Source organism: Muscardinus avellanarius, assembly GCF_963383645.1.
Source record: "Muscardinus avellanarius genome assembly, chromosome: 17".
Lineage (NCBI taxonomy): Eukaryota > Metazoa > Chordata > Mammalia > Rodentia > Gliridae > Muscardinus > Muscardinus avellanarius.
Window position 1 is genome coordinate 54290852 of NC_137803.1, and position 18760 is coordinate 54309611.

Genomic DNA, 18760 nt, shown 5'->3' on the forward strand with positions numbered 1-18760 from the left:
TATAAAAATAGGTCTGGGAGTGTAGCCTGGAGGAAGAAGGGCTTCCAGGAACCCCAGTACCACCAAAAAAAAAAAAAAAAAAAAAAAAATCCACCTTAAGATTTTGTCTTATTTTGTGTGTGTGTGTGTGTGTAGTATTGGGGGTGGAACCCAGGGGCTTTTCTACTTCCAGGCTACACTCCCAGACCTATTTTATACTCTATTTGAAAACAGGGTCTCACTAAGTTTTAAGAGCCTCACTAAGTAGCTGAGGCTGGCTTTGAACCTGTGCCATCCTCTTGTCTCAGCCTCCCTAGCGCTGGGATTACAAGCATGCGCCACCATGCCCGGCACTTGTCTTTCAGTTTTTAAAGAATAATGTATTCCTAGCTGGGCATGGTGGCGCACGCTTGTAATCCCAGTACATGGAAGTCTGAGACAGGAGGATCGCAGGTTTGCAGCCAGGCTCAGCTACTTAGTGAGGCCTCTGCAACTTAGTGAATAAAAATGTATTCCTTCAAATAAATGGCAAAAAGTGTTAATGAAAATGGTACTTTTGTCATTATAATTTCAGGGGACTCAAAGAAGAACTCTAGAGTCTACAGTGTCTCAAATTGAGAAGGAGAAAATGTTGTTACAGCATAGAATTAATGAGTACCAAAGAAAAGCTGAGCAAGAAAATGAGAAAAGGAGGAATGTAGAAAATGAAGGTAAGTTGTAAATTGGTTTGAAAAATGCTGGACTTTCTAGGCAAGCAGCGTGCTGCTGAGGCACACCTCTAGCCCTGGGATTGCCCTCACTATCCTCTATGCCTTTTTCATGAGGTTACCTTACATTTAATGCCCATAATTTTCCCAAGGCACCCAGATCTCTGGTTAGATGTATAACATATTAAAGGTACGTAGTGTATAACTAGTGACTTTTACCGTTGTATGCATACTGGAACTTTCCAGGAAACTTGAAGGAGTGCTGACGCCCAGCCACAGTGGTTCTAGTTTTACGGCCACAGAATGTGGCCTGAGCATCGATATTTTCTCTAAGCACCCCAGGCATTTCTGACAGCCACTTGAGAACTACTAAGCTGGAGTCTCATATTTTAATGCCAGTGTCACAGACACATTTAAAATCGTTTTCTATACCCTTTGATTAAGTGATTTTACTTCTACTTTCTCTTACATATATGCATGTCTGCATGCAGTCTAATAATATGCATAAAATTTTGTAGCATTGCTTACAATGATAAAACATATAAACAATATAAATGAGCCAGGTGTGGTGGCGCAGGCTTGTAATCCCAGCATTTGGGAGGGTGAGACCGGAGGATCGCAGTTCGCAGACAGCCTCAGCTACTTAGTGAGGCCCTCTGCAACTCAGTGAGACCCAGTCTCAAAATAAAGAATTAAAAAAAATAGGGCAGGGGGTGTAGCTTGGAGGTTGAATGCCCCTGGGTTCCATCCCCAGACCCGCAAAAAAAAAAAAGTAAATGTAATTAGTAATATAATACATTTTTGTATGAAATAATTTGAATTATTACCACAATGGAAAGAAATCCGTTTTTGCACTCTATATTTCAAAATGATTATCTACTTTTTGATGATTTTAAGTGCAAGTACTTTAAGATAGAATTTGGTTTGGGGAGTGGGAATAGACCTAATTTAGGTAACTATTATGTTTCAGAGTAAATGTCATTTATAAAAAAGAACTTATGCCAGGCGTGGTGGCGTGCTCTTGTATTCCCAGTACTTGGGAGGCTGAGACAGGAGGATCACACAAGTTCAACAGCCTCAGCTACCGAGTGAGGCTCTCAGCAACTTAGTGAGACCCTGTTTCCAAATAAAGTATAAAATAGGTCTGGGAGTATAGCCTGGAGGCAGAAAAGCCCCTGGGCTCCACCCTCAGTACCACAAAAAAAAAAAGTAAAAAAGAACTTATATTTTCCTCTAATAAAAATTTGTAACTTGTACCTGTTTTGTCATTGACTAGTTTCTACATTAAAGGATCAGCTGGAAGACTTAAAGAAAGTAAGTCAGAATTCACAGCTTGCTAATGAAAAGCTGGCACAGTTACAAAAACAGGTAAGTTTCAGGTGGGTTTCTTTTTTGAAATTATAATTAAAATAAGTTTGATTGCATTTTGGTCAAAATTCTGCTTTCTTGCTTTTTTAAATAGCTAGAGGAAGCCAATGACTTACTTAGGACAGAATCAGACACAGCTGTAAGACTAAGGAAGAGTCACACAGAGATGAGCAGATCCGTGAGTCAGCTCGAGTCCCTCAACAGAGAACTGCAGGAGAGAAACAGAGTCCTGGAGAGCGCCAAGTCACAGACGGACAAGGATTACTACCAGCTGCAAGCTGCGTTGGAAGCTGAGCGAAGAGATAGAGGCCATGACTCTGAAATGATTGGAGACCTTCAAGGTAATCGTTTCTCTTAATGTGGTGAAATAAATACAGCATAACATTTACCATTTTTAACCACCTTTCTAGGTGCAGCTCAGTGGTATTAAATATACTCACATTTTGTTCAACCATCACCACTGTCCATCTCTAGGACTTTTTTAATCATTCTAGACTACAATTCTACCTTTTGTTTTTGGTGCTGGGAGTAGAACTCAGGAGCATTCTACCTCTGAGCTATACCCCCAGCCTTATTTTATTTTTAATTTGAGACGGTCTTGCCATGTTACTGAGCTTCTCACTGCTTGCTGAGTCTGTCCTTGAACCTGTGATCCTCCTATCTCAGCCTCCCTGCAGGGATTATTACAGACTCCTGGCTTCAACTCTACCTACATAACAGTATGTCTTACCTAACCCCTCCCCCCAGACCTGAGTAATCACTATTCTACTTTTGTGTTTATGAACTTGATTACTTGAGGCTCCTCATATTAGTGGAATTACACAGTGTTTGTCCTTTCTTTTTAATTGTGTTAAAACACACACACACACACACACACACACACACACACACACACACACACACACACAGCTGAGAATGGTGGCACATGCCTATAATCCCAGTACTTAGGAGCCTGAGACAGAAGGATCACAGGTGTGATGCCAGTATGGTATATCCTTTATCAAAATAAAAATAATAAAGAGCCAGGAGTAGAATACCCCTGGATTCAGTCTCTAGTACCATCGAAAAAACAAAACACATTACATATAACAAAATTACCATTTTAGCCATTTTTAAATATAAGTAACTTTTTTTAAAATTTTTTTATTTTATTTATTTTATTTTTTTTTTTTTTTTGGTGGTACTGGGGTTCCTGGAAGCCCTCCTTCCTCCGGGCTACACTCCCAGACCTATTTTATATTTTTGAAACAGGGTCTCTTATGCCAGCATGGCTGGCTTCGAACCTGCGCGATCCTCCTGTCTCCGCCTCCCAAGCGCAGGGATTACAAGCGTGCGCCACCACGCCCGGCTATAAGTAACTTTTTTATCATTATGTTCTCATATAGAAAATGACTTTGGTAGCCGGGTATGGTGGCACACGCTTGTAATCCCAGCATTCGGAAGGCTTAGACCAGAGGATTGCAGTTTGCGGACAGCCTCAGCTACTACTTAGTGAGGCCCTCTGCAACTCAGTGATACCTGGCTTCAAAATAAAGAATAAAAAATAGGGCAGGGGGTGTAGCTCGGAGGTCGAATGCCTCTGGGTTCCATTCCCTAACCAGCAAAAAGGAAGGAAGGAAGGAAGGAAGGAAGGAAGGAAGGAAGGAAGGAAGGAGAAAGAAGGAAGAAAGAAAAAAAATGACTTTGGTGAACTCAGAAGTGGTTAGCATTCTTCTTTCTCTATGAGGATAATGCCTAAATCTGTAGCACATTGTAATTTCTGCACTTTCCCAAGCATTTTTGTGAGGCAGATAATGATGATATCTTCTGGTTTTTACATCCAGATTAACAGAAAACCTAATTGAAAAACTTGCCTAATTTATAAAGGTTTAATTCAAAGTGAAACTAATCTAGACAGAACAGATTATCACTGTTAAATCCTGGGAATTTCTCATGCATTTTTGATAGAAATAGAAACTCATTTGCAGATACAGAGTCCCATTACAAACAAAAAGAATTAGGTACTTGGTAAGTTTAGGACTTTAGAGATAGCAGCAGTCTTTGTGAAACTAAGAATGCAAGATTAGCTGGGTGTGGTAGCTCATGACTGTAATCCCAGTACTTGGGAGGCTGAGACTAGGGGGTTGCACATTTGAGGCCAGTCTCAGCAATTTGGCAAGATTCTGTTTCAAGATAAAAATAAAATAAGGCTGGGGTGTAACTCAGAGGTAGAATGCCAATGGGTAGATTCCTAGTACCAAAAAGTAAAAATAAAAAACTAAAGTTGAGCCGGGCATGGTGGCACAAGTTTATGATCCTGGAATTTGGGAGGCTGAAACAGGAGAATCATAGGTTTGCAGCCAGCCTCAGCTACTTAGGCCCTCTGCAACTTAGTGAGACCCTCTTTCAAAATAAAAAATAGGAGCTGGGCAAGGTGACGCACACTTGTAATCCCAGTACTTGGGAGGCTAAGACAGTAGGATCGTGCAGGTTCGAAGTCAGCCTCAACTACTTAGGCCCTCTACAACTTAGACCCTGTTTTCCAAATAAAATATAAAATAGGTCAGGGGTATAGCCCGGAGGTAGAAGGCACCAGGGTTCCATCCCATCACCACAAAAATAAATAAATAAAAATAAATAAATAAATAAATATTAAAAGTGGAAGACTGAGTACAATAGTAAAGGAACACTTATAAAATGATAAATAGCATTTCTTTGATTTCAAAAGATATCTATCTTAATCTACTTCTCAAATATTTTTTCTATTTTCTATTTCTATTAATGGCAGTATCCATACTGTCTAATCAAAACAGGCACACATGGAAGTTGCTAGCCCTCTCAGGAAGAGTTTGGCCAGTGGGAGAGTCTGCTAGCCTTAGCCACAGATGGGAACATAGTTTGGATCTCCTGGGATTTGATGATTAGCTATAATTCTGTGCAGAGAGGTCAAGGTCAGGTTTGGTGACTATGGAAACAGAAATTGGAATCTTCCATTGGTTCAGGGCTGAGGAGTGTTGTGCAATCCTTCTTCTCAGGCACCAGGCTTAAAATAGACCTGAATATAACCAAAAAAGTAGCCTCTTTGTATGTATTAGGAACGCCTCATACTTCTTAAGTCACATTTTCTAGTCCCTTTAATATAGCATGTTAGCCATGTAAAAGTCTTACCTCCTTTCTGTTTCTGTAATCAAGGGAATTAGAATGGAAATCTTTTCAGTTCTAAAGCTCTTTTAGGGTTTTTGTTTGTTTGTTTTTTTGGCACGACACCCCTAGCCCTATTTTTTATTCTTTGAAACTTAGTTTTCAGGCCAGGCATGGTGGTGCACTCTTGTAATCCCAGCGCTTGGGAGGCTGAGACAGGAGGATCTTGCAGGTTAGCAGCCAGCCTCAGCTACTGATTGAGGCTCTCAGCAATGTAGTGAGACCCTGTTTTCAAATAAAACACAAAATAGGTCTGGGAGTATAGCCCAAAAGGTAGAAAGCCCCTAGGTTTCACTCCTAGTACCACCAAAAAAAAAAAAAAGAAAATTAAAAATAAATAAAACCTAGTTTTCTATAAAAATGGAGTTTGGCTCCATTAAGCTAAGATCAGTTTTACTAAACTCTTGGCAGAGTATCAGACACATTCACGGCACTTAAGGAATACTTGCTTTAATTAACTGAAGGTGTCGCCTTTAATGTGTGAGAAGAGAGCGCTCGGCAAGAATTCGGCTCTCATTTTTGTCCCATACTCAGGCTGCATCTCTTGGCCACTTAGAAAATAAATGTGCAGTAGATAATATCCAGTTACACTGATTTGTTTTTTGGTGCATTCTAGTCATACATCTTAATGGGATACATTGATATTTTTATTACTGTTTACTATGTGTACTACCAGAAAAACTCTTAATAAATTGTATCTGAGCTGAGTGTGGTGCCGCAATCTTGTAATCCCAGTACTGAAAAGGCTGAGGCAGGAGGATCCCAGGTCTGAAGCCAGCCTCAGCAGCTTAGTGAGACCCTGTTTCCAAATAAGAAATAAAATCAGCCAGGGGATATAACTTGGAGGTAGAATGTCTCTGGTTCAATCCCCAATACTACTAAATAACTAACTAAATAGTATCTGAACAGGAAATTTTTAATCTCAATAATCATTCTGAACAGAGAGACTTCTTTCAGTGATAAACAGACTTGGGCTTTTTCCCCCACTTGATAGCTCGAATTGCATCTCTACAAGAAGAAGTGAAACATCTCAAACACAACCTTGAGAAAGTGGAGGAAGAAAGGAAAGAGGCTCAAGACATGCTCAATCATTCAGAAAAGGTGAGAGGCATGGTATCTCTCAGTCATCAGGCAGTCTTCAGTAGTTGTCAAGGTTTGCTCCTAATATTTATATAGACATATTTCTAGATGTTTTTGTGTTTGCTTGCTTCATTGGTGTGTGGGGATGTGTGTCTTATTTAGGGTCTTGTTACTATGTTTGTACTCTTGAGAACATTTTCTTTCTTTTTTATTTTGTGGTACTGGGGATTGAACCTTTCTACCTCCAGGTTACACCCTCAGTACTATTTCTTTTTTGGAACCGGTGGCTCGGTAGGTTGCTAAGAGCCTCTCTAAATTGCCAAGGCTAGCTTTGAACCTGTGATCCTCCTGTCTTAACCTCCCAAGTACTAGGATTACAAGCACGCACCTCCACACCTGCCTGGGAATGTTTAATATTCAGTGCTAAGAGACCATCACAAATTGCTTTGGTTTGTAAACAACTCACTAAGTTACCAGGCACTAGCCTTGAAAACAGCAGTCCTGTCCTGGCTTCCCAAGTACTGGGATTATAGGCATGTGCCATTGTGCCTAGCTGGAAAATTACATTCATTTATTTGTTTATTTGTTTGTTTGTTTGTTTGTTTTTGGCGGTACTGGGGATGGAACCTAGGGGTCTTCTACCTCTGGGCTACACTCCCAGACCTATTTTATATTTTATTTGGAAACAGAGTCTCTTAAGCCAGCTAAGCCTGGCTTTGAACCTGCGCGATCCTCCTGTCTTAGCCTCCCAAGCGCGGGGATTACAAGCGTGCACCACCATGCCTGGCAATTTTATTTTGTTTTGTTTCTGGGAATTGAATCCAGGGGCATTTTACCTCTGAGCTAGACCCCCAACCCTATTTTTTTTTTTTAAACAGGTCTCACTAAGTTTCTGAAGTCCTCGCTAGGTTGCTGAGTCTAGTCTGAAACCTGATTATAAAAGTAATTTATTTCTGTCTTAAGGGATGTTAAATAATGTAAGATTTAATCTTGTGTCTGCTGAGTCATTTATTACATGACTTTCATTCTAATTTTACAGGAAAAGAATAATTTAGAGATAGATTTAAACTACAAGCTTAAATCATTGCAACAAAGGTTAGAACAAGAGATAAATGAACACAAGGTAACCAAGGCTCGTTTGACTGACAAGCATCAGTCCATTGAGGAGGCAAAGTCGGCAGCAATGTGTGGTAAGTGCTAGTTGTAATATTTTCTATAAAGTTAATTTTAAATAATCTATTTAAACATTGTGTGTGGGGTGGTGGGGGGTACTGGGGATGAGAACCAGGAGCCCTTCTACCTCCAGGCTACACTCCCAGAACTATTTTTATGTTTTATTTGGAAAAAGGATCTCACTAGATTGCAGAGAGCCTCACTCAGTAGCTGAGGCTGGCTGCAAACCTGTGCGATCCTCCTGTCTCAGCCTCCCAAGTACTGGGATTACAAACGTGCGCCACCACGCCCGGCTAAACATTCTATGTTTTAAAAAAAAAAACAAAAAAACGAGGAAATGGGTCTGTGCCTTAGAAAGTATCAAGTAAATAGTAAATATTACCATAGTCTGTAGATGATGGTCTTACTCAACATCCAGGATCTCAAATCAGAAACTTGGAAACCATTCAAGAATTCTACTTCCAACTGATATACCTATATAGAATTGAGTGCTGCTTATGATTCAGTTTCCTTTCAGTTCATGATGACGTCTTTGTTCAACTTAATCTGCTGTAGTAGACTTAGTTTTGTTGTTGTTGTTGTTGTTGTTGTTATTGTTTTGTGTGTGTGTGTGTGTGTGGTACTGAGGGTGGAACCCAGGAGTCCTGGAAACAGGGTCTCACTAAGTTGCTGAGAGCCTCACTAAGTAGCTGAGGCTGGCTTCGAACCTGTGCCATCCTCCTGCCTCAGCCTCCCAAGCGTGAGGATTACAAGCGTGCGCCACCACGCCCAGCTTTGACTTAGTTTTGACTCTACCAAAAATTGTTCTACTAGTTAGTTCATTTTCTTCACTTAAGTAATAGTGATGATTTGTTGTTGTTGTTTTTAACTCAGATCTTACTATGCTAGTCTTCCTAAAATTTTTTATAGTGCCTTTTTATTGTTTACAAGGTATATATACTTTTTTTGAGGTACTGGGGATCGAACCCATGGGCATTTGACCTCCAAACTACACACCCAGCCCAAGATTTTATTGCTGTTGTTATTATTGTTGTTGTTGTTGTTGTTATTATTATTATTATCATTATCATCATCATCATCATCATTTGTGTGTGTGTGTGGTACTGGGAGTGGAACCCAGAGGCTTTCTACCTCCGGGCTATATTTTATTTCGGAACAGGGTCTCACTAAGTTGCTGAGAGCCTCACTAAGTAGCTGAGGCTGGCTTCGAACCTGTGTGATCCTCGATCCTCCTGTCTTAGCCTCCCCAGCACGAGGTGCAGCCCAATTTTTTATTCTTTATTTTGAAACAAAGTCTCACTAAGTTAAGGAAGGCCTCACCAAGTAGCTGAGGCTGGCGGGGAACCTGGTTTCTCCTGTCTCAACAAGCGTGCCTCACCACGCCCAGCTCTACAAGGTATATTTTAAACTCCTTATGATATATTGAGTGTTTGAATTGGCACCCACCTGTTTTTATAAACTTAATGTTGTGCACTTTCTTTTGTGTACCCTGTCCTTCAGCAGTATTAAGCTGCTTTTATTTCTTTCACACATGTTAAGTACTGACTGCTCACCACAGGTGGTGATAGCAGAAAATGAGACTGACAGAAAGCCTTTCTTTAGAGATTACAGTAAGATGGTGATGATAGACAAAAAGCAAATAAATACATGAATGAAAATAGTTGTAGGAGCAGGGCGTGGTGGCGCATGTGTGTAATCCCAGCATTTGGGAGGCTGAGAGAGGATTGCAGTTCATGCACAGCCTCAGCTACTTAATGGGGCCCTTTGTAACTCAGTGAGACCCTGTTTCAAAATAAAGAATAAAAAAAAAATAGGGCTGGGGTGTAGCTCGGAGGTAGAATGCCTCTGGGTTTCATTCCCAGTACTGCAAAAAAGAAAAAAAAAATAGATATACCTGTAAACAGTATATATACGCACACACACATATAAATACACACACGTATGTATGTATACACACACGCCAGTGTAATTGTTTCAGAGTGGCACAACCTTAGGTGAAGTACTGAGGAAAGGGCTCTCTCCCTGAGCTAGTAACATTTGAAGAAAGAAACTGAAAGTCAAAAGTGAACCAGCTGGCGGAGCGTGGTACGCACACTTGTAATCCCAGCATTTGGGAGCCTGAGACAGGAGGATCCGGGTTCACAGCCAGTCTCAGCTACTTAGTGAGACCTTTGCAACTCAGTGAGATCCTGTTTCAAAATAAAGAATAAGAAATAGGGCTAAGAGTTTAGCTTGGAGGTAGAATGCCCTTGGGTTCCATCCCCAGTATCGCAGGGGATAAAAACGTGAAACAGCTGTTAAAAGAGCTAGAGCAAAACAAAAATAAAAGTAGAGCTGGGTGTAGCCCAGAGATAGAATGCCTTAGCATTCAACCCCTAGTACCACCAAAAAAAAAAAAAAAGAGTTTGAAGAGCCGGATATATAAGCCTGTAATCCCAGTACTGAGAGGAGGCTGAGACGAGGAGGAACAGAAGTTCGAGGCCAGCCTCAGCAATTAAAAATAGGGCGGGTAAGCTGGGCATTGTGGCGTACACCTGTAAAACTAGTACTTAGGAGGCTGAGACAGGAGGATTGCAGGTTCCTGGCCAGTCTCAGATACTTAGTAAGACCCTGTTTCAGAATAAAGAATAAAAAATAGGCCTGGGGGTTGAGCTTGATGGCAGAATGCCCCTGGATTCAATCCTCAGTACCGAAAAAACAAAAAAAACAGGACTGGTGGTGTAACTCAGAGGTAGAATGCCCCATGATTTAATCCTTAGTAACACACACACACACACACACACACACACACACACACACACAAACACACACACACACACGGGAAGTATATTTCAAGCAGAGCAGACAGTAAGTTTCAATATCGTAAGAATAGTAGGAAGCTGTTGGAATATTTAATCTGCCCTGGGATATGTGATTTGTGTGTGTGTGGTACTGGGGATTGAACTCAGATCATTTCCTGAGCTACATCCCCCGCCCTTTTTTTTTTTTTTTTTTTATGGTACTAGGGATTGAATCCAGGGGTATTTTACCTCTGAGCTACATCCCAAGCCCTATTTTTTATTCTTTATTTTGAAACAGGGTCTCTCAGTAGCCAAGGTTGGCCACGAATCTGTGATCCTCTGTCTCAGCCTCCCAAGTACTGGGATTACAAGCTTGTACCACCACGCCCAGCTTCCAGCCCGATTTTTATTCTTTATTTGGAAACAAGGTCTTGCTGTGCTGCAGAGGACCTCAATAAGTTGCTGAGGCTGGCCGCAAACCTGTGATCCTCCTTTCTCAGCCTCCCAAGTACTGAGATTACAAGTGTGCAGCACCATGCCCGGCTCCTATATTTTGTTTTTGAAAGACTGTTCTTGATGGTGTTTGGTGAATGCTTTGAAGAGAGACAGTGGTGCAAAGAGAAGCCGGGCATTCGGGAGTCTGAGACTGGAGGATTACGGTTTGCAGACAGCCTCAGCTTAGTGAGGCCCTCTGCAACTTAGACCTTGTTTCAAAATAAATAATAAAAAAATAGGGCAGGGGATGTAGCTAGGAGGTCGAATGCCCCTGCGTTCCATCCCCAGACCCACACACAAAGTGAAAAGAGAGAGAGGACTTAGCATGCCGTAGGCTGTGCTCTGTTGGTAGTAGGGATGGAAAGATTGGAGATAGAGGACAAGAGTGGTGGTGAGTCAGATGGAAAGAAGCAAAAAGAGGAATCCGGGCTTAGGCCGCTGAGTGGCTGGTCATCTCAGACTGAGGTTGAGGTGAGTGGGTGGGAGCAGCTGGGGGGCGAGAGGGAGGCAGGGGCACCTGTTGAGACATGCTAAGTTTGAGGGTGGGGCTGATGAGGCTCGATAGTAGAACACATGTTTAGTATGCATGGGCTCTGGGTTCAGTCCCTAGCAGGCCACCCACCCCACCCCTCCACACAGGATATATTAACTTTGACAAGTTTACCAGGTATCTATGTGGAGATACTGAACACTCCGTTAGAGCTCAAGGGAGGTGTATCAGGAGTCAGGACATGAGGCAGTGGGCGTGTGATGGTTAGAAGGGAATTACGTGGTGATGATTGTATTGGTGCAGCTACGCTCACAAGTCTGTGGGCCAGGCGAGGAAGGTCCATGCTGAGGGGTTCTGTTCCGTCACCTAGAGGGCAGCCTCAGAGTGAAAGCAGACTCACCAAGCTGGAATCCTATGGTACAGAGCCCTAGGTGTAGCCATGAGAAAGTTCATTTCTCAGAACCTTATTTACCATATCTCAAAAAAGGCACCTCAGTGTACACCAGTACTTCTGGTGGTATACTGTCATGAACATGGAGTTCCTATCATAGTCTCAAACCTCTTGCAACTTTTCCAAGACAATGCAAGGTGTAGGTTAATAACCACAGCCATATTCTGTGCTTACTGGCTCGACCTCCAGTTTTCTCTTTGTTACTCTGCTGTCTTCCCATCTATAACCTTTCTCTTCTGGTCTGAAAATGATGTTGAATAATCTTATATCATTGGGCAGGGGCTAGATTTAAAAGCTATTATTTTTATTACTTTATTGTATTTTGCAACTTTTTCATTAGAGAAATCTCACCATACATATAATTCAGATAACATTAAAACTTCTATAATTAATAGCTCTGAGTCCCAGAATTAAAACAAAAGGATGTTTAAAACCAATTTACAAGCCAGGCCTGGTGGCACATGCTTGTAATCTCAGCATTTCAGAGGCTGAGACAGGAGGATCATAGGTTCGAGGACAGCCTGAGCTACTTAGTGAGGCCCTCCGCAATTAGTGAGATCCTGTTTCAAAACAAATAATAAAAAAATAGGGATGGGGATGTAGCTCAGAGGTAGAATGCCTCTAGGTTCAATCCCCAATGCCACACACAAAAAATTAGAGACCATGTAAAGTGAAAAATACTAAGATACTCTTTAAGTGTATGTTTGTAACTGTTTCCTGTCACAGAGATGGAAAAAAAGCTGAAGGAAGAGAGAGACGCCCGCGAGAAGGCAGAAAATAGAGCTGTTCAGGTGGAGAAACAGTGCTCCATGCTGGACGTCGACCTGAAGCAGTCTCAGCAGAAGCTGGAGCATTTGGTGGAAAACAAAGAAAGGATGGAGGATGAAGTAAGGAAATGCTTCTGGTTTTAGTTTCTTAAAGAGAAACTATCCTAAGTTAGTATTGAACAATTATCTGTAATTTAAACTCCATAGGGAAGATTTGAGTGAAATACCCATGTGCGTATATGATCCATATGGTATGATCACTCTAGCACCTAGAATTTTAAATTCAAATCCTTCCTTGACCAGAGAAAACAGGTTGAGAGTCATGTGAAAACTTTGGGGCCAAAGTATTGACGCTCATTAAAATTTGTATAGGAGCTCTAGGGGAAAACATTCGGGGACAACTCGATGCTAGCGTATAGAATTAACAAGAGAGATCGGAGATGCCCGTCAGAGCTAGCACACAGGAGGAATGTGTATTGAAACTTCCAGTCGCCGGGCGTGGTGGCGCACACCTGTAATCCCCATGCTTGGGAGGCTGAGACAGGGGGATCCGGTTTCAAAGCCAGCCTCAGCTACTTAGGCTCTCAGCATCTTAGTGAGACCCTGTTTCCAAATAAAGTATAAAATAGCTCTGGAAGTATAGCCTGGAGGTAGAAAAGCCCCTGGGTTCCACTCCCAGTACCACACACACACGCAAAAAAATATTAATAATAGTTTTCAGTCATTTTAAAAACATAATTTCTTTTTTTTTGCACGGGTCTGGGGGTGGGACCCAGGGGCATTTGACCTCTGAGCTACACCCCCTACCCCATTTTTTATTCTTTATTTTGAAACGGTCTCACTAAGTTACAGATGTGAATTTTATCAATTAGGTTTCCGTGTGTTTTAGTCTGCAGCCCTCCAGAGGAGGGGAAGACAACAGGAGGAGCCCAGTGGAAGGCTGGGGTGAGGAGCTCGGGGCTTGGAGGTCTGGACAGCGCCATCATGTTGTGCAGAATGGCCAGAGATAGGACAGGACAGGGCGAGAGCCAGTGACCCACCATAGGGTTTAAATAAGAATCACAGCCGCTGTAAGGATTTTCAGTTAATGGACCCAACACCTAATAAGAACTTTATAAATATTTATTGAATTGAATATTTAATTTGTCTTGTAAGCTTTGGAGGATTGTAGACTGGAACACATAAATATTCATGAACGAATAGGTAAATTTAAACACCCTTTTGGGAATGTGCCCCTAAAGCAGCTTTTAGAATCACTTTGTATATTAATATTTCCATGTTGGTTGCAAAAGAAAGGAACTAGATTTTTTTTCCTATAGGATCTAATGTCTGAAACTTGAGAATTGATTTGACTTAATGGTAAATCTACAGTGATAAGTACAAAGAACAGTGGTGACTCCTTAGAATACTAACATTCTTTATTTGTATAAAGAATTATAATCTTGAGATTTGAATAGTGTTCTTTCAAATATATTATAAAAAATTTAATATGCCAATTATTTTTTCTCATTCTTAGGTTAAGAATCTAACCCTCCAGCTGGAGCAGGAATCAAGCAAGCGACTGTTGTTACAAAGTGAACTGAAGACTCATGCGTTTGAGGCAGATAACTTAAAAGGCTTAGGAAAGCAGATGAAACAGGAAATAAATACTTTATTAGAAGCAAAGAGATTATTAGAATTTGAGTTAGCTCAGCTTACAAAGTAAGTCGGAAATACCATTGTGATTTCTTTCTTAGGTTCAACTGGCTTGTGTGTTTGATATTTTATGTCTGTTCAGATTATGTACTCAGATTTTGTGAAAGACAAAAAGTATAAAGAAGTTTGTCGCAAAGGAGGTTTGCAAGAGAGTAAAAGTAGGCAGCAGACTTTATAACGAGTCTGTTTATGATGGAAAATCCTCAATATCCATAAAGACATCACATTTCTTCAGACCAGTTATAAAAATCAGGGGTAATTTTTTTCTTACTAAGCTTTCTTTATTTTGGAAACTAGAATTAGACTTGATAGTTCTTTGAGGTTTTTCATATTAGAGTACAGTGTCTTTTACACACCCAGACCTATTTTATATTTTATTTGGAAACAAGGTCTCACTGAGTTACTCAGAGCCTCACTAAGTAGCTGATCACAGCCTTTGAACCTGTGATCCTCCTGTCACAGCCTCCTAAGTACTGGGATTAGAAGAGTGTGCCACCACTCCTGGCTTATTTTTTTATTTTGGAATGGTCTCAATTTAGCTGTTGAGACTATCTTCAAATCAGTGATCCTTCTGTCTCAGCCTCCCAAGATGCTTTCTGAAAATTTTTCTTTTTGTAGTTTGGATAAACCTACAATTAATGACCTCCTGAAAGTGGCCTTCATTAGAAAACAGTTCCCTCTATTTTACAAAGCATTGTTTTATTTTACTTTATTTTTTGTGGTACTGAGAATTGAACCCAGGGGCATTCTTATTCCAGGATACACCCTCTGCTCTTTTTTTTTATTCTCTGTTTTTGAAACAAGGTCTCACCAAGTTGCGGAGGGCCTCACTAAGTAGCGGAGGTTGTCCTCGAACTATGATCCTCCTGTCTCAACCTTCCAAGAATTGGAATTACAGGTGTGTGGCACCATGCCCAGTTTGCACAGCACCATTTTATAAGGAGCAAGATGAAACTAGACAATTTGGCCTGACCAAACTAATCAGTAATGCAACACTGTATGCTGAAGTGTAGTTTTAAAAAGAAAGGTTATTGTACTAAACCTTTCTGTGTTACCAACTTTAACAAAGATAATATGAAGTCTAGTATAAACAGCAGCATTTGTTTACTGTTTTTCCTTTTGTCTAAAGACAATACAGAGGAAACGAAGGGCAGATGCGAGAGCTACAGGACCAGCTGGAGGCTGAGCAGTATTTCTCGGTAAGTGGGAAGCATCCTGAACATGGGGACTGCTCGAATCTGACCTGAAACAGGGCATTTCGATACTTTATGCAAACTGATTGTTTTGTAAATGGCTGTAAAGAGTATTCTCTCTTTCCATCTCCGTGTCTAAATTTTATACCAGAATCTAAATTCATGGTGTAAGGTAAAGAAATGAACATTTGGGGGCAAATATTTCCAGAGCCCCATCAAATTAGAGCTGTGAGTAACACTCCAACAAAGCAAATTCATTTGCTTTAAAATACCAATTATACTATATGGCTAAAAATACACATTAAAGTGGTCTTGGAGCTGGGCACGGTGTTGCGACGGGACAATTACAAGATGCACGGTCAGCCTCACGTACTCAAGCCTCCGCATCTTAGACCATGTTTCAGAATGAAGAAGAAAAATAGGACTGAAGGGGTAGCTTGAAGATAGAATGCCCCTGGGCCACAAAAAGAAAAATAAAAGGTGGTCTTTGAGTTGTAGATATAACTAATATTGGAGAACTTTTTCCCGTATGTACCTTACGTGAATTTGTTTGACTTTCTCGCCATACATATCATTTTAATTCTTAATATTTCTGTAGGCCAAGGTTTTTTTTCCTTGTTTTTTTCTTTTCTTTTTTTCTTTTCTTTTCTTTCTTTTTTTTTTTTTTTTTGTTCTTTTTCTTTTATTTTTGACACTGGGGATTGAACCCAGGGGCATCCTGCCCAAGCTACACCCCATCCCCATTTTTCTTCTTTATTTTGAAACAAGGTCTCACTGAGTTGCAAAGGGCCTCACTAAGTAGCTGAGGCTGTCTGTGAACCGTGATCCTCTTGTCTCAGCCTCCCAAATGCTGGGATTACAAGTGTGTGCCACCACACTTGGCTCCTACTTTGTGTGTGTGTGTGTGTGTGTGTGTGTGTGTGTGTGTGTGTGTGTGTGTGTGTGTTACTGGGGGTGGAACCCAGGGGCTTTTCTACCTCCAGGCTATACTCCCAGACCTATTTTATGCTTTTTATTTGGAAACAGGGTCTCATGAAGTTGCTGAGAGCCTCATTAAGTAGCTGAGGCTGGCTTCGAACCTGTGTGATCCTCCTGTCTCAGCCTCCCAAGTACTAGGATTACAAGCATGCGCCACCATGCCCAGATCGGCTCCTACTTATTATTTTGAAACAGTCTCACTAAGTTATGGAGATCCCTTACTACATTACTACAGCTGGCTGCAAACCTGCAATCCTCCTGTCTCAGCCTCCCACGCTCTGGGATTATAAACTTATGCTACCATGCCTAGCCAAGAACTAAACCCTTTTTTTTTTCTCTTTTCTTACAGTAAAGGGGATTGAACCCAGGGACATTCTACCTCTGAGCCAAGCCCCCAGCCCTATTTTTTATTCCTTATTTTGAAACAAGGTCTCACTAAATTGTGGAGGGCCTCATTAAATAGCTAAGGCTAGCCACAAAACCTGTGGTCCTCCTGTCTCAGCCTCCTAAGCAAAGCACGCACCACCACACCCAGCTTAGAACTAAACTTTTACACAAGTAGTACTGAACCAGGTGCGGTGGTGCACTCTTGTAATCCCAGCATTTGGGAGGCTGAGACAGGAGGATCACAGTTCTCAGCCTCAGCTACTTAGTGAGGCCTTTTGCAACTCAGATCCTGTTTCAAAATAAAGAATAAAAAGTAGGGCTGGGGGTGTCGCTCAGAGGTAGAATGCCCCTGGGTTCCATTCCTAGTATTGCAAAAAAAAATTAAAAAATAAAAGTTAAATGAGTAGTACTTCCTAGATTTCTTCAGTGTTTTCTTAAAAAAAAACTATAACTTAGCTGGGCGTGGTGGCACTCACTTGTAATCCCAGCATTCGGGAGGCTGAGACTGGAGGAACGCGGTTCATGGACAGCCTCAGCTACTTAGTGAGGCCCTCTGCAACTCAGACGCGATTTCAAAATAAAGAATAAAAATAGGGCAGGGGCTGTAGCTCGGAGGTCAAATGCCCCTGGGTTTCATCCCCAGACCCGCAAAAAAAAAAAAAAAAAAATATATATATATATATATATATATATACACACATATATATACACATACATATACATATATATACATATATACATATATATACATATATACATATATATACATATATACATATATACATATGTATGTGTATATATACACACACACACTATAGCTTGTATAATTTCTGTGTAATGTACCCTTTCTGAGTATATGCTCATGTAAATACCACAGAATCAACATTTCTAGGAATTTCTTCACCACAGAAGTCTGTGTCCCTTTTGCAGTCTTTCCCCACACACCTCTTTCTGATAACTGATTTCTGTCCACTGGTTTTTCCCCTATTCTAGAATTTTGTGTATTTGAAATTAAACAGCATGCACTCTCTGGCCTCAAGTTTATTTCACTCTGTTGTTTTATGTTGTATATCAGTAGTTGATTCTTTTTTATGCTGCATAGTGTGGGTGCGCCAGTTTTTTAAGCCCATGTACTGACGGCCATTTGACTTGCTCCAGTTTGGAGATGCTGTGCATGCATAAGGCGCTAGGGAAAAGTTCAGGAGTAAGACTGCCGTGGGTTAAGTCGGGAATGGGATTGTTGGGTCATATTGCTTATTTAATTCTGTAAGAACCTGCTGAACGTTTGTAATCCATCGTGAAGACATTTCTTATCACTTGTTTTGCAGACACTTTATAAGACCCAGGTAAAGGAACTTAAAGAAGAAATTGAGGAAAAAAACAGAGAAAATTTAAAGAAGATACAAGAACTACAAAATGAAAAGTATGTCCATTTGGTTTAGAACAAGAATTGCTACTAGAGCAAAGCATTAACTTTAATTTTAAAGATAGTAACTAGGCATGGTAGTGCACACCTGTGATCCCTGTGCTTGGGAGGCTGAGACAGGAGGATTGCAGGTTCAAAACCAGCCTCAGCAGCTTAGTGAGGCTCTCGGCAACTTAGTGAGACCATTTCCAAATAAAAAATAGACCTGGTGGTGTAGCTTGGATGTAGAATGCCCCTGGTTTCAATCCTTAGTACCAAAAATTTTTAAATAAATAGATAAAGATAGTGAGTGTGCCATTATTTTGAAGAGTGTTGCACATTTTATTGGGTTATTTGAGAACAGATCATATTAGGTTGAAATTTACCTTTAGGGCAAAGAAACAGTGTAATAAGCTAATTATATAGCAGCTGCATAGAAATTTACTGTTTCAAATTGTCACCATAAATTTTTGGATAAGTTTTTTTCAAGGGCTCTCAATCTTAGGCATTTATTATTTTTTAAATTTTTATTTATTTATTTTTGGTGGTGCTGGGGATGGAACCCAGGGGCCTTCTACCTCCGGGCTACACTACCAGGCCTTTTTTATATTTTATTTGGAAACAGGGTCTCT

At 40.8% G+C, this 18760-nt stretch overlaps 1 protein-coding gene across 1 annotated transcript in view; it reads left to right on the plus strand.

Annotated features, from left to right (window-relative positions):
• The window catches only part of ROCK1 (Rho associated coiled-coil containing protein kinase 1), a gene marked incomplete at both ends in the record, with an annotated part of 146004 nt that overhangs the window by 83122 nt on the left and 44122 nt on the right, over positions 1-18760 (plus strand). Inside the window, 9 exons of the mRNA XM_080714719.1 lie at positions 554-689; positions 1963-2054; positions 2149-2395; positions 6229-6335; positions 7354-7504; positions 12430-12590; positions 13987-14171; positions 15295-15364; positions 18052-18146. Coding sequence (XP_080570845.1) covers positions 554-689; positions 1963-2054; positions 2149-2395; positions 6229-6335; positions 7354-7504; positions 12430-12590; positions 13987-14171; positions 15295-15364; positions 18052-18146 — 1244 coding nt within the window. The remainder of the gene's footprint in view (positions 1-553; positions 690-1962; positions 2055-2148; positions 2396-6228; positions 6336-7353; positions 7505-12429; positions 12591-13986; positions 14172-15294; positions 15365-18051; positions 18147-18760) is intronic.